General features: G+C 38.7%; 1 protein-coding gene across 1 annotated transcript in view; it reads right to left on the reverse strand.

Moving 5' to 3' along the window:
• The window catches only part of colec12 (collectin sub-family member 12), a 31,508-nt gene extending 15,765 nt beyond the window's left edge, over nt 1-15,743 (reverse strand). Inside the window, exons 1-2 of the mRNA XM_085438025.1 lie at nt 15,314-15,743; nt 12,078-12,128 (exon numbers count right to left, since the gene is read on the reverse strand). Coding sequence (XP_085294151.1) covers nt 12,078-12,128; nt 15,314-15,320 — 58 coding nt within the window. The 5' untranslated portion in view covers nt 15,321-15,743. The remainder of the gene's footprint in view (nt 1-12,077; nt 12,129-15,313) is intronic.
• Nucleotides 15,744-15,951: the final 208 nt, after the last annotated feature.

Here is a 15,951-nt window from a genome sequence, read left to right on the forward strand (position 1 = left end):
GTTAGTCTTTTCATTTGTTTCCCCACTTTTTTCCTGTTTCAAAATCAAACACCAGTTTGTGAGAAGATTATCTTCTTTTTTAATAGGCAGATAAAGTTTTACATTGGCTAATTTGACAGTTGTATGTTAAAAATGTTCGTATTTTAATATTAAAAAATGTTTTTGCCCATAACATATGTGCACTATATGTCAGTAAAAATACTATGCAAATATTGCTGTCCTTGAATGCTGAATAAACACTGACAAAGCACTGATTGTATCTCTTGTACTTTATCAACGCAGTACCTAAAAAGTTTGCACCGTAGTGGATAAAATCTCATTCTAATAAGAGTTAAAAGTGCATTCGGTTATTAGGTTTATAGGGTTATTGAATTATGGTTGGTAGATTTTTGTTTTTTTAACATTATCTGTGCCCCTACCTGGCCCCCCCAACAAAAACTTTCTAGACACGCCACTGCAGCTACGTAGAAAAGGATCCTGGTGTAGAAAGTAATATTAAATAAATTCTAACAACTGCTTATCAAGCTTAACCATTCTGCTGTTGTTTATCCGCTGCTTTCTTCTTTCTGGCGCAAAGTGAGTGATTTTATTTAACTTTACAGTGTCATAAATCCACTTTAAATTGAGCCCCAGGTTCTCTCTAGCACATCTGGGCCTTGTTACAGTGGAGCCAAATCAAAGGATGCATGCAAACATTTGATACATCATTCCTTCGTGCCAAGCAAGTAGCTAAGTTCTAAACTTTGCTTTCAGTGGACTATGTGGAGTGTTTTTATAAGAAACCTTCCCACTGGTATTCACTTCCTTTTCATGATGAGTAAGGAGTTAAGAGTGTTACAGTTAGGAGAGATCTGTATGTTGTTAAATAACATATAGAGCAGCGGTCCCCAACCCCCGGGCCTCGGACCGGTACCGGTCCGTGAGTCGTTTGGTACCGGGCCACGAGAGTTGAGGCTCAGGTGTGAAATGTATAGTTTTCAGGGTTTTTATCAGTTTTCAGCGTTATTTTGTTATCGTTTTTATCGTTTACTCGGTTTTCCTGGGTCTTTTCACGTGTGTTATGAATAAATTTTCTTTTTTTCGGTACCGGTACTAGTTTTATTTTGTTGTATTTATCCGCGACACATTAAAGGCCGGTCCGTGAAAATATTGTCGGGCATAAACCGGTCCGTGGCGCAAAAAAGGTTAGGGACCGCTGGGGTAGAGGACTGCATGTCTGAACAGGATAACATGCACATGTTTTACACACACACACACACACACACACACACACACACACACACACACACTAGTTAAAGCTGAAAAAACTGTATATTGTACTCATAAGGCTTTGGCCAAAGACAATAATACAAACACTCCACTGGGATATACAATGTGGACGGGTGACTCAAACACATCCTCTCTTCAGAATGCCATCAACCTTTGTCTTACACAACAGAGGCCTCCTCATTCTAGTTTCAATTTTAGCTAGTGAGATTTAATGGTGAAAATATAACAAATCCAAGTATTACTTACAGATGTTTAATATCATGTTTTCATATCTTGAACGTGTAATCGGGGGTATTTCATTTGACAAAAAAGAATAAACAAAACATTAATGACCATCAATCCATCAATTACTATTATGACTAATTTTTCAGACTCTCTTGCTTGCTTGACTTATGCAACAACAACAAAAGAACAACACAATTTCATGCAAAATTATCTCCTTAATGAGTCTTTCCTAATGCCACCAGCTGCTTTATAAAAACAAACATTAATTTCTGCCTGCAACATTTGTTTACCTAAAAGCCCTTTGAGTACTTAGTTCCAGTAAGATTTCATAACAACACAGAGCGAGTAAAACAAAAAATTGGAGCTACTGAAGGAATTGTGCAAACTGTGAAAAGGAATAGAACTGAGCTTGTTTTTTAGGGGAAACTTTATGATGCATTTCTCATTTTGAGCACTCCTCTGTGTTTTTATTTCCAACTGGTAGAGGGGAAAAAAGAAAAAAAAAAAAAAAACGGTTAGCTGGCCTATCAAAGACAATCGCAGATCCAAGATGGAGTTGATTAACCCCCAGTTTTGTCATTCCATCTGTGCTTGGTTAAAGAAAGACAGACTATGACAAATGGGTCATATATTGTAATCCTAAGACATACATTTAAGTGTGCATGTGTGCCTCGTAAACAAAGCTGGGCCACTGTATTGTTCATACTTTGTGTGGCTGTGACCAAAAAGCCTTTCTGTTCTAGTCAGCAGTTTCCATTTAAATCCAGGCCAATAGTGTATGATGGGATGAGGAGATATGTAGGTAGAGTCACATCTGCTGCCACAATATACAGTGGAAGAAATGCCAACTGCTGGCTGTGTTATAAAATACAGGGTATGAGGTAGGTCCACTACGAGCTGGCAAGCAGAGGCAGTGCTCACAGGCAGGGCTTTTTAACATAACTGGGAGTTAATATTACCGGGGACTGCTGTAAAGTGCAACTCAAACAGCACCTGCAACCACAGGCGCATGCAAGTATGTATTTTCATACACATTAAGTGCTTATAAACGTTTGATATCCCAGTTCCCCAGAACTGGCATAAAACCATTAATTACAATGAGAAAGATTTGCTGTTTTCTTGTGCAGAGGGGCACAAGAAAACATATATTTAGTACAGCCAGATAAAGTATTATTACACAAATAAACACAGACATTTTTGAAACTACATCACGAGTAAAGCTCTAAAGAGAGACACGTTAAATTCCAGGCAGTAGTCTATTAATGTATAAAACACAAACTTTTCATCCTTTTAAGCTTCTTCTTATTTTAAAACAGATATCCATCCATCCATTTTCTTACGTTTATCCAATTCAGAGTTACAGTTGGGTTGTCATAAGGGGAAAAAAAGGCAGGGTATACCTTCACAGGGATAACATAGGGAGAAAGACAACCATTCACACTCACATTCACACCTACAGCCACATTAGTGTCACCAATTCACCTAATGTGCGTATTTTTGGACTGTGGGAGGAAGCTGAAGTACAGAGAGAACATGAAACATGAAAATCCCACAAAGAAAGGCCCCAGCCAGCCGGTAAAACAGGCATGCATGAATTTGAAAAACAAAACAAAATAAAAAAACAACCTTTAATGTTCAAAGTGCTTCATTCACTAGATGCTACTAAAGAAAGCACCTTTTTTTAAACTTTGGAAACCTCCATGTACGAATGTGCCATATCTATAATCTCATTATGCCTCAAGAACCACGCAATTTTCCTATTACCAGGAAAGCATGCTGTGCTCGTTGGTAAAATGTGGATTGCATAAGTGTGATCAATATCAAACATTTCTTTAATTGTAACCATGTTATTCAGAGAAAATTGTTTTTATGATGGCTCCCATAGTGGAGCTTCACGGAGAACTGTCTGTGTCTTGGATGACATTCATGGAGTTCACTCACAAAGCCCCACGGATCTCAAATTCACCACAAGAACATGACCTCAATTAAACTGAGACATATTTTGTCAAGAAGGTTATGAATCTTTCATTGCGTTCTCGTTTCAGTCCAAACCTGCTATACTCGCATTTTGACTTGAGCGCTGGAGTTAACTCCACACACCATCTGTGCAGCTGGATTTTTGTGTGGTCATGCCGGCTGGGTGGCCCAGAGTGGAAGCACTTACTGAATCAGCTACAATCATCACCCAGCCTGATGGTCATAACCCTAAGTCTGTCTGAGGTGGTGCTACACTCTATCCCATCGCCACAAAGCACTTTCTTTCAAGCTTCATCGCCAAGTAGAGCCAATAAAACCACACAGCGTGGACTGAGCAGGCTGTCCAGCCAAGTCTGGCTTTACTTGTGGGGAAAGATGCTGACCACAGAGACGATGGTATCTAACTATTTGTTAAGCAGCTGCAGTTTTAATGTGATCCATATCAAAGTAGTTATTTAATGCAATATAGCTTTTAATCTGAAGATGCCAATACATTTCATTTCTCACTAGTCTGATCATTCAGACAGCTTTTACTGTATCTAATAAGATGTGGTATGTCACCACAAAGACACAGAATAAAGAGCTCTCAATCATTCACATATGTCGTGGACTCTTTGATGGCTGATTAGGCAATTTGAAACTACAAAAACTAAACATCAGATTTTTTGATGTTTTTGTCACTGATGCAAAATAGCGCCATGAATTAATGAAGAAAATTTAAGATCTGATTTCACTGCATTCCTTCCCAGAAACAGTGCACCTATTACTCTGGTCCACATTTCTCAGAAGTAAATTAGCAGCTGCTATTTGTTTTATGTCAAATGCATCGAATTAAAAAAATGCATGCAGTGTGTCACAGGGCCACAAAATTATTTCAGCTTTAATCACAAACATGACATGATTCCCACAATTAAATAAACATGATCTACTGATTTAAAAAACACTGCTCGAACGCAAAGCTAATCTAACGCTATTGCTCCCTAAGCCACTACCTGACCACATACCTGCATCTGCCAATCTAAGCTGTTCCCTGTGCTGCAAAGTTTCTTGAATAAAGTTTGAATCAGTATCATTATCTTAAAAGACAACAGATAACAGACCGTCAAAACAAAAATCAAATGTCTGGCACAGTTGAAGGCAAAGAGCTTGTTCCTAAAGGTTGCTTATCTATTGTTTGGAAATATTTCAAATTTAGGGAAAGTGATGTTAACCCAGAACGAATCATATGCAAAGATTGTTGTATAGTGGCGCCTGCATTGCAAAGCTGCACAATTAACTTATTCAAACGCCTGCAAACTCACCATTAGCTGCAGTAGAATATACTGTAGGTCAAGAAATGGTTGCTAATGTGAGTCACCCAACATTAAGTCAGTCTCAAAGGTGAGCCTGTACTGCACATTGGATACATCTATCCATTTTACAAAGACAAAATACTATCACATTCTATTTGGCCAAAAATATGTGTCCAATAAACATGGTGAGTAATGAAAGCTTTATTTTTCCACAGTGCCAACACCTACACTGTGTGCGAAACACACTGCAGTGGAGACAGAGAGGGATCTCACAGCAGTGAGGACCTGTTTTGTTTACATCAATCATGGAGGCAGAATAAATGGTCTGAAGTATATTCTGTTTCTTGGCGCTTGGGTAATGTGAACAAACACCTTGTTTTTACTTATAGTACTTACACTATTACTTAACATCTTACTACTTTTTCTTCAAGATGCACTGAATTTCGGTGTAAAGGGAAGACCAGTATTTTTTGGATGCAAAGATGTGTACATTAGGGGAAATATAGCACAGGCCAGATGTAAAAATTATGTTGAGTTGATGTGACAAAGCAATAAAAACATCTTTGTCACTGATATCAGTGAATAATCATGATAAAATATCCTGATCTCAGTCTTTTAAATCTTTCAAGTATTTGCATGCTTTGAAAGTTTCTTTTACACTTTAAGCCCCAGAAAGGAAATTAATTCAGTGAGTCAGTGTCTCCAAACTCCAAACTTGACTAATGCTAAACTATTCACTGACTCTGACTATTTGTAAGAAAATCTGATTTACAGGAGTGTGGGTGAAAAACACTGAAGTATTGTACTGAACTACGTGTATTCAGTCCTGCATAGTAATGCTCAGGGTGACTGGGCGGTTCTGATTTTCCTTTGCAGCAGATGCACCGATGTGAATACACAAATGCATACTTGACACAGTCATTTAAAAGACATGAGAGCTGAGTAACTGGAAAAATTACATAACCTACTTTTCTGGATAAAATGCAGACATTTTAAGCCATCAAAATGAAAGTATTAAGGCATAAACAAGACACTTAGCTCTGTGCTGGACTGGGGCCAATGTAAGCATAGCCAGAGCAACAAGAGTCCCTGAGCCAGGTCTGCGAGTCAGACAGCGAGCAGCGAGGTGATTCACGGCAACGCAATGACAAACGCACAGTTTCAGTGAAGCTTTCTGCTGTTTTTCAAAGAGAGGAAGCAGATAAGTTTATGTTGGCCATCACTGGGGCCAGAAGACTTTCATTAAGTGTAACGCTGATGCTGAGACATATACACAAGTTCTTCATCCAGCCCGTCTGAGACTGTAGAGAGAAAATACAGTCAGATGCTTCCAATATTGTCCATGTTATTCTTAAGCCAGAACCTGCCATGAATGCAGAGCTTGACAAGCATCCATTATGTGAGAGAAGGTGACAGTCAGTTCCAGGGATCTCGTTAAAATTGACCAACATATCCCTTGGGGACGAAGGATGAGGTGGTTAGGCCAATTTCAGTCAAAAACAACTGTGGCTATATATAAAACTACTTACTGACAGAAACTCTGCTGCAACTCTAGAAGTATCATGTTTTAAATTGGAGATCCTTTTTCATTGACATTTTGAGTTATTGTGTTATTGAGTTTATATCTATGTGGCAATGTCTGTACTAAAGGAAGTCTGATATACTGTGAATAAGATGTAACTGGAGGCAGCTGGAATGTACTGTGATCTCTAAATTGCCTTAGTGGAATTCAGACAGAATCCCAACTCAATACAAATTCATATACACCATAAAACATCCAGCTGTGCATGGCTAAGACCTATTTTGGATACAAAGCAGTTTATATTAAGTTTGCACTCCTACTATCTGCGTACAAATGCTGGTTCTGGAAAATTCTATTCACTCTATTCTCCTATATTTATGTACAAGTGTATTCACAATCGTGCTCTGCATGAGGGTTCAACTGGGGACAGAAACAAAAGAATGGTTGAGATATGCTTAAGGTTTGGTTAGGCTAGTGGTTCAGGCTAGACAACTAAAATTATGGCAGGGCTAAAAAAAAAAAAAATCTGTTGGTCTGTAAGAAATGACTAACTCTGCTACTGCAAGAAAGCCAGACGCACTGCAGTTCCACCCCACCTGGCTTTCACATCTGAACACCCTTTTCCACAAATTTGGAGTCAAACATTGAAGATGGAACAATTTATGGTCAGCTGAAGCTACTACTGCTTATACACGCAAGAGGCCCTCAGTTGGAAGCAGGGTGAAGTCAAGAAAGGTTTATCTTTATGCAGAATGTGGAAAAAACAACGTGGCAACAACTTACGTGTACTATTCCTTAATGAATACAACATGCATGGGGACAGTGGCCTCTGACGGACATAATGACACACTAAAGTCACTCACAACCCAGAAAAAAGAATAAATAGATAAAGGTTTTTTTTAGAGGAACCCTGTAGATTGAGACAAATGATGTGTGAATAACTACTGCACTGATAATGTGAGCATCAAAGACCAACATTAGCGGATGTACCACAAACAACTTTGCATTTAATGTCTGGTTTACAGTAAATGATAACACAAATATCTAATCAGCCAATCACATGGCAGCCACTCAATGCATTTAGCCATGCAGACATGGTCAAGACGACCTGCTGAAGTTCAAACTGAGCATGGGGAACAAAGGTGAATTTACGTGACTCTGAACATGTCATGGCTGTTGGTGCCAGACGGGCTGTTTTGAGTATTTCAGAAACTGTTAATCTACTGCGAATTTTCCTCACAACAATCTTGAGGGTTTAGAAGGAATTGTTAAAAACAGGAGAAAATATCCAGTTCTTGAAGGAAATCAGCGTATAGGAATCTTACCGAAGTCAGTTATTTCCTGTTTTTGCTTTTAAATTGTGTTACTGCTCCAGCATGTACCCCTTTAAAACACAGCTGGATCCTTAACTTCCTGTCTGACAGACGCCAAGTGGTCAGACCAGGCAGCATCACCTCATCCCCCATCACACTGAACACTGGTGCTCCACAGGGGTGTGTACTGAGCCCTCTCTTGTACTCACTCTACACCTATGACTGCACGGCCACTAGCAACTCCAACATCACTGTGAAGTTTGCGGATGACACTACAGTGGTGGGTCTTATCACCAAAGGTGATGAGACGGCCTACAGGGAGGAGGTCAGCGCCCTGACCCACTGGTGTCAAGACAACCATCTCACCCTCAACGTCGCAAAGACAAAGGAGTTGATAGTGGACTTCCGGAGGTGCAGAGAAGTACACACCCCCATCACCATCAATGGCGCTGCTGTGGAGAGAGTGAGCAGCTTCCGCTTCCTTGGTGTACATCTGGCTGAGGATCTTACGTGGTCAGTACACATAAACAAAACAGTGAACAGGAAACTGAGACTACAGTTCCCATTCCCAATTTGTGCTCACCAAAACTGCATAATTAACTGGTCTAAAGAGCCTAAATTTTTCTTGCAACATTTTAAATAAAGAACAAGAGAGCATGGATCCATCCTTCCTTGTATTTATGGTTTAACCCCCCCGGAGATAGTATAATCCTGGAGATGGTGTAATACTGTCACAGATTTTTTTGGCACACTTTGGGGCAATGCTTACATGCAACAGTCTAACTCTATCCCTTTATGACCACAGTGTACCCATCCTCTCTTGGCTGCTTCAAGCAGAATTACGTGCTATGTCAAAAAGCTCAAATCATCTCAAATTGGCTTCTTGAACATGTCAATGAGTTCATTGTACTCAAATGGCCTCCCTACTCACCACATCTGAATCCAATAGAGCATCTTTGAGATGTGGTGGAATGTGAGATTTGACTCATGTAAATCTGCAGCAACTGTGTGATGCTATCATATCATCGCGGATCAAAATCTCTGAGGAATGTTTCCAGCACCTTGTTAAATCTAATCTCCTTGGGTCTGTTCAGCTGCCCTGCGACTGTCCCTCTTTGATGCTCTGAACAGAAGCTCTTGTGGCATGCTTTACCATTTACCATAAGTCCATTCCTGCCAGACTATCACTGGTCAATCCAGGATTAACTTATCTTCTCTGTGTGTGAGAAAGAGTTTTTTTTTTGTTTTTTGTTTTGTTTTTTGTTTTTTTTTGGGGGGGGGGTTTGTCCTTCATTGTTTCTATTTTAGTTACCTAGTTTCTTAAGTTTGTTTTTTTCTGTTTGCAGTCATATTCATATTTTCACTCTGTTTCCTCCCAAGACTCCTGCTCTTTATTGAAAACACCAGAAAGTGTTTTTTCATTACGACAACGGAACATAAAGTGCATGCATGCGTGTTCTGGAAGTGGGGTGCAAGTAACAAGGAGGCATTTAGAAAGCATTCTTTTCTTGTAATAAACTCTGCATAAATTAAAACCACTTGTTCCCAAAAATAAGTCAAGCAAAGAATGTGACTCATCAGCTCCAAAAAGAAAAAAGAAAAAAAAAGAAACAAAAAACAAAAAAACCAATAACCCAAAAACAAAACAATGGAAAAATGTTTCCCTGTGGAATTAGTCAAAAATAAATGCAGATTACAAACTGCAAAAACAACCACTGGGCACTGAGTGATGCTAAGATAAAGGAAGCATTTTAAAATAAAATAAAAAATAGATTTTTCCACTTCCCTCTTCCCTCTCTCTCCTTTGGCATTTTGCTGACACAGCACAGGCCAGACCTGAAACCCACACTCCACCTCTGTCTCATTTTCTTTTTTGGAGTACGGGCCGGCAATGAATAAACCTCCAGTATGGACACAGGAAGCAGCTCAGCAACTTCTCAGGTTTGGACGTACTCTTAGTGGGAAAACAGACCACTTGTGAAAAGTAAATGTCAGAATGAGTCAACACCATCTTTCCTGTCATTAAAAGAAGACATAGGAGACGCAGGGCAACATACCATTTTTTGCTAATGTATAAGTGTAGGAGACAAGTTAAAGGTACAGTTTAACATTTTTTGTTGGAGAAAATCCCTGAAATGCAGGGTGGATGTATAAACTATGCAGGCTACATGTTTTTCTAAGCTTCCCGTCTTCATGGCTTCTAGCTCCCTGTTTTATGCAAAGACGTGAGCACAATATCAATCTGCTCATAGTATGTGACTGTTTATATCGAAACATCAAACTACATCTTGAGTGGACAAACAAGAAATGCTGATGCTTCCCTATAAGACTGAGGACCTAAATGACTAGTTTTAGTATGAAAAATATAGAAATGACGTGCCGAGTGAATATGTTTTGAAGGTCTGAGAGCAACATGAAACAAATTTCTCCCTGCCAATCAAAAACTAATATTGCTGGGGAGGGAGGGATTGTGTTTCTTGTACAGAATCTGTGCCAAAGAGCAGTTTTGATAGGTTTCAAGTCCAGCAACTACTTGAAAAAATACAATTTAGGTATACAACTTCCCTTATCGCTTATGTGATCTGTTTAGAAACCAGAGGTCAAACAGCTCAGTAAAAAGTGCAGATGGTCTGAATAAATAATAGGCAACATATATATTGTCTGAATGACACAAAAACACATTCATAGCAACAACGATGTTTGGTTTGGAAGCAAAGAAATGCAAACTGCCCTATTCTTGTAAGAAGAGTTGGATCAGCACATGCATTCATGTTTAACGCACATACAGTAATAGACAGCCTAGAAAATAAACAAAAGCTACTTGTAAAAATAAACAACATTTGGAACGTCTTGTACATGAGATACATTGTTATCCAAAATGCTGCAACAAGAGTACAAACAGGAACCAGGAAGAGAGAACATATTTCTCCTACATTAGCTTCTCTTCCTGATTAAAACCAGAACTAAATTTAAAATGATTCTTTCCATATAAAAAGTCCTGAATAATCAAGCTTCATCATATCTTAGAGACCTCATATTCTCCCAATACATCACTTCATTCTCAGACTGCAGGCTTACTTGTGGTTCTTAGAGCTTCCAAGAGAAGAACAGGAGGCAGAGCCTTCAGCTTTAAGGGCCCTTCCCCCATCGAACAAGCTCTCAGTTTGGATTCAGGACAAAGACACCCTCTCTAGTTTTAAGACTGGACTTAAGCCTTTCCTTTTTGATTAAACTTATAGTCGAGGCTGGATCAGGTGGTCCTGAACCATCACCTAACTATGCTGTTATAGGCTCAGGCTGCTGGGGGACTTCCTATAATTAACTGAGCTCTTCCTCTTCACTCACCTATTTTCACCAATAATGCAATTACAAGCTAATATTGTGTGTCACTGACTTGTCTTCTTTCTCCAAAAGTTCTCCCTATGCTGTCCTTTTTCTCTTCTCCTTCCAAACTGTCATGTTAGACAGCTTCCCCCACACAGAAGTCTAGCTGTGCTGTAGGTCTCTTCCTGTTAAAAGGGAGTTCTTTCTTCCCACTGTCACTAAATGCTTGCTTGTAGAGTTGTTTCTTTCTAATTGTAGGTTCTTTACCTAAAATTAGAAGACTGTTGCTGCAAATTGGATCTCTACACATAAAATTTAAACTGACTTTAACTTATTTAAGGTAGGTATTTCACCTACTGCATTTAGGCTGCATAAACACTAAGGACTCTGTAACACTCAAATATTAAAGGGATAAAATTTGATCTGTTTTTATTGGGCATTTATGGGAATTGCAGGAAGCTGCATTCCATTTAAGCACCACACATGGTGTCTGAAAATTAAAGCCAGTACAGAAATGTCTGAAATGTACATTTTTCATCCAACAATGGGTACCTCCTCTGTAAAAGAAAATCTTATGTAGTGTTTGTGGACTCTCAGATCCACTTTACATATCAGAAATCTTTCCTGTTGCCTACAGATTCTGCATATGTCACAAGCCAATGGCTGATATCAATATAGCCATACATCTAGGATGTTAACAACATCTGTTTTGAGGTATATATATATATATTACCTGATGAGTGGGTAAGTCAACAAACCTGTCTGCATAAGACCCAAATACATACCAAGAACAGATCCAGTGGGAGGCAGTTTTTATGTTTTATATAGCCCAGGGTTTAACAGAAGTACACATGTGCTGATAAAACTGCAAAGTTATCAGCTAGTCAGGAACACCCAGGATATTGTGGTTTCTCGTTCCACTGTAATCCTTTTCTGTTATAACAAAGAAATAAAATAAAAATGAAAGCTACAGCCAAAAATAAGTACCTTTCTCGGAAATGAGTTGCAGTCTGCATTTAACCTCAAGGATTATTGCAGATGGGCTACAGCCAAGACACACACAAAAAAGTGTGCAAAATCACTGATGTGTCATAAGAAATATGAACCAGTTAAGGTGGTCACAGCAGATGGTTCCAGAAGTCACTTTATACTTACCAAACCTTTTATAACCAAAGGACTGCACCTCCTCCTCATCAGCAAAGTCGTCTGGAAGGAGAACAGTAAAAGGGATAAAATTTAATGGAAAGTAAACAAAAAGAAACCAAAAACCAATAGAATGTTAAATTCAGTCAGACAGAAATAAAGAGATGTGAGCTTGAATATACTGTAAACTGTGCCTGTTGATGAAGAGATTGAAACATTACTGAAACCCTAAGATTAGCTTTTGTTTTCTACACAAATTACAGTTTAATAAAGAACAGACTTCTCCAGTCAATTTAAATCAAAATTTTCCTTTGTAGAGGATATTTAAAACCATGTCTCTCTCAATGAGTACTGTAAGAAAATCATATAGGAAATGTTATTTGTTGCCCACTGAATCTGCCTTAAACATTTTAAAAACATGTCCAAAATTTGTCCAACTGAGATCGTCTAAATCAGACTATCAACATGTCCAACCTTGACAGGATTGAACCCCAAAACCACTGTGTGGGATTATTCTCCCATGTCTGTGGGAACAACTTTAACCCATGAAAATAAAGAAACAAAACATGTCCCAATAATCTTATGACAAAAACCCCCTTTTTCATCTATATAACCTTAAAAGGGGCAATAAATGTCTGAAGACTAGAGCAGTGACTCTTTTCTATCAGTGCTTCTTCAGCTGGAAACGGGAGAAGTAAGAAATGTGTGATGGGAAGCTGCCTCTTTCCAAGGTCTAGTACTGAAATAAATGACTCTGACCTTTTAGCAGACCCCATGGACAGAGAGCAGATGGAGCTAAGAGGTGACCAGAACAATCTAAAGTGTTGTAAAACATACTAAACCAATCTTACAATTTGTGTTTCCCTATCCCTACACCCCCAACAACCTCTTTCCTGTTTATGTTTCCAAGTAACATGAAAACATCCCATTACAATAGTTGTATCAGTGTAAGTCTGGAGCTGCTGAAAAGTCATTTTTGGGAAATGGAATTTTACCCGAAGGGCTGACCTGAAAAAAGCGCAAGTCAAAGTGAGTGTTATTTGGATTTGGCGATGCGTACTGCTGCATGGAGCCAGGATACTTAAGAAAGATTGTTTAACATTCCAGAAGCAGATACTAGTGAGACTAATAGTTACATAATACTGAGAGGACACAATTTGTCCATTTTGGAAGGTTAGGCCATCTGTCTCTCTGATATAAACAAAGTCCTGCATGGAAAAGAAAGTTTAAAATATATAACAATGATAATAATAATAATAATATAAGATTTTTCACACCGTTACTGATATTTACTGATTTAAAACTCTGACATATATGTTGGCTGATATTTTTTTTCTACCAGACAGATGAAACATTGCCAGATTTCAATAACATTTGTTAGATATAGATATTTATGAGTCCTTACTAAGATAATACAAAGAAAAATAATGTGCTTTATTGTCACAGCAAGTGGTGGATTACTTGTTTCTGCGCCGCCTGACTTTGCTTGGATCAGCTAGCATTCCAAAAGTGTTGACAACAGAGAAGTTGCATTAACAATCATAACACAATTGAAGGGTGTTTCTTCGATCTCTTCTTTAAATGCTGATACCAGTATATTGAAAAACAGCTAATATCGCCCAATATATTGGCCCCAGCAACATCAGTATTTTAAAACTTGAATCCTACAGCAGTCCAGTGCCTCTTTGTGTTTGCCTTCTATAAGTATCTATTTGCCTTTAATTATCTTCTGAATTAAGACGTCCCTTCACATTTATATTCAAATTTTAAATGAAAGCAGTAACAATACATACAGATAAACAGTGTAAAAATACTGATATTTATCCTGTTAAAATCTCTGCTTGTATTAGCAATGTGCAGTATCTGTAAGATTAGAAAAAAAATACACTTCCATGTCTCTATATCTATATAAAAATAAGCAGTAGGATTCAGTAGAGTGGAGTTCCTTAAGGCTCTGTGGGGCCTATTCTGTTTTTGATGTACATTCTTCCTTTAGGCCAGATAACACAGCAGTTTCTTGATGTTTCTTATCATCTTTTGCTGGTGATATTCTGCTATACTGCTCATTTAAGCCTTCTGAAGGTCACAAACTCTCCAAGGTCTCCAAATTTAGGTTTTATTCTTGGTCAAGCTTTTTCCTTGGAGTGACACTTAAAATGGATAGTAAGAACCTGTTTTTGTGATTTGAGAAACATCTCAAAACTTAGATTAATTGAGTCAACAAGTGAACCTGAGATGATAATTCATGCTTTTCTTTCTACAAGACTGGACTACTGTAATCGTCTGTTTACTTGTCTAAACAAGAAAGGGCCAAGAATCAAAACCTTCTAGTGGTCCCCCACACCCGTTTCAGAACTCGAGAGGAGCCTTCCAAGCTGTTGCGCCCAGATTGCAGAATGCACTTCCTCTATTTCTACAGAGTATGGACTCTGTAGAGTCTGATCCTAGCAAGTATTTACCTGCCTTAATGGATTTTATATGATTTGCGGTTTTTTTTGTTTTTGCATTGAGGTTATGCAGTGCCATAATTTCTGAATTCTTTAATTTGATGGTCAGGCCATAAATCATTCCCTTTCATTATTATTATTATTATTATTATTATTATATTTGTTTTTCTAAAATCAGGAATATCAGAAATTGAAAGTATAAGGGCAATGTCTGTCATTCTGCTGGGCGGAAATAATGTGAAATCCCAGAGATGATCAAAAATGTGGTCAAAATGTGAAGCTCTCTAAGAGAGACCACAAGATGGCAGTAACCAGTGTTTTTTATTTGTAAGAGGGAAACAGCTTACTGACCTATAAAGCTTGGACCTCAGAGACTGACATGGAGGAGCTTAATTTAGTCCAAAACACCAGGGCAATACATGAGAATCGCATCTGGGAAATCTTTATCTAAACCTTGATTTAAAACAACACGTTCTCCCTCCCGAGGCAGTCACACACTGCACCATGATTCATTTTTTTCCTAAGTTTTGAAAAGTTCTCCTAACACGGGTTAGTGTTTGATGTGCAGCAGTGGACAGATGCAAAACAATCCCAAACAGAGTGCCTTAATTGATTCCAGATGTTAGACGCCAGTTGTAGCCTACGCATTCCTCATGCCCCAGACTGAGAGAGAGAGAGCGCGCGCAGAAAAGTGTGACAAAAAAGCGCGAGAGGAATGTGGGGTAAACAGAAAGTAGACCGAAGTTTGCTATTTAGATATTTTCCATCATTTTAAAACTTTTGTCCCCAGACTGAGCTTACCTTTCATTGTGGTTTACAGGACTCTACCGTTGTGAAGCTGCTGTTTGAAGTCACATCCACAGCATCGCAGTGGCATTTGCCCGAAACCTCCCGTTATGCGCCAAGGCACCTTGAATCCGTGGGCTTTCCCGGTTTCCTTAGCGTGTTGATAGGTTATTAAAAAGAATAATAATAACAATAATAAGATTTCAAAGCTCCATCCGCAGCTCTTTAAGCTAGACCTCCTTCAGCGCAGGTAACTTTAGTGCTGCATAAAAAGGACGCACTTTGCTAAAAATAAGAAATGGAAGAAGAAGTTCTAAAAAAGTAGGGAGGAAAAATGTAAAATAGTTATGTGGTTGTTGGAAGGGATGCTGAGTTTGAGGGTGTATCCGAGTCATGAGCGCTCCAGTCACACCCGCAAGAGTAACAGGAGAAACTCCAAAGTGAAGGAATCCATACGTGAGAGGAAGTGGCTGCTTGGAGAAACCACGTGTTCCTCACATCTGTGCGCACCGTCTGCAGAGGGTGTTTGCACATACACACACAGCGCACAGCTGCCATTGTGCGGTTCATTTTGATTTCCCCAGTCTTAATATGGGAGAATGATTCTGAATTATAGTGATTCCAAATGTTGTGTTCCCCGTTATTGGTTCAGT

This window comes from Copadichromis virginalis, linkage group LG18 (genome assembly GCF_057382275.1).
Source record: "Copadichromis virginalis isolate Kocher_CV1m ecotype Utaka linkage group LG18, C_Virginalis_male_GT1.1, whole genome shotgun sequence".
NCBI classification, from domain to species: Eukaryota; Metazoa; Chordata; class Actinopteri; order Cichliformes; family Cichlidae; genus Copadichromis; species Copadichromis virginalis.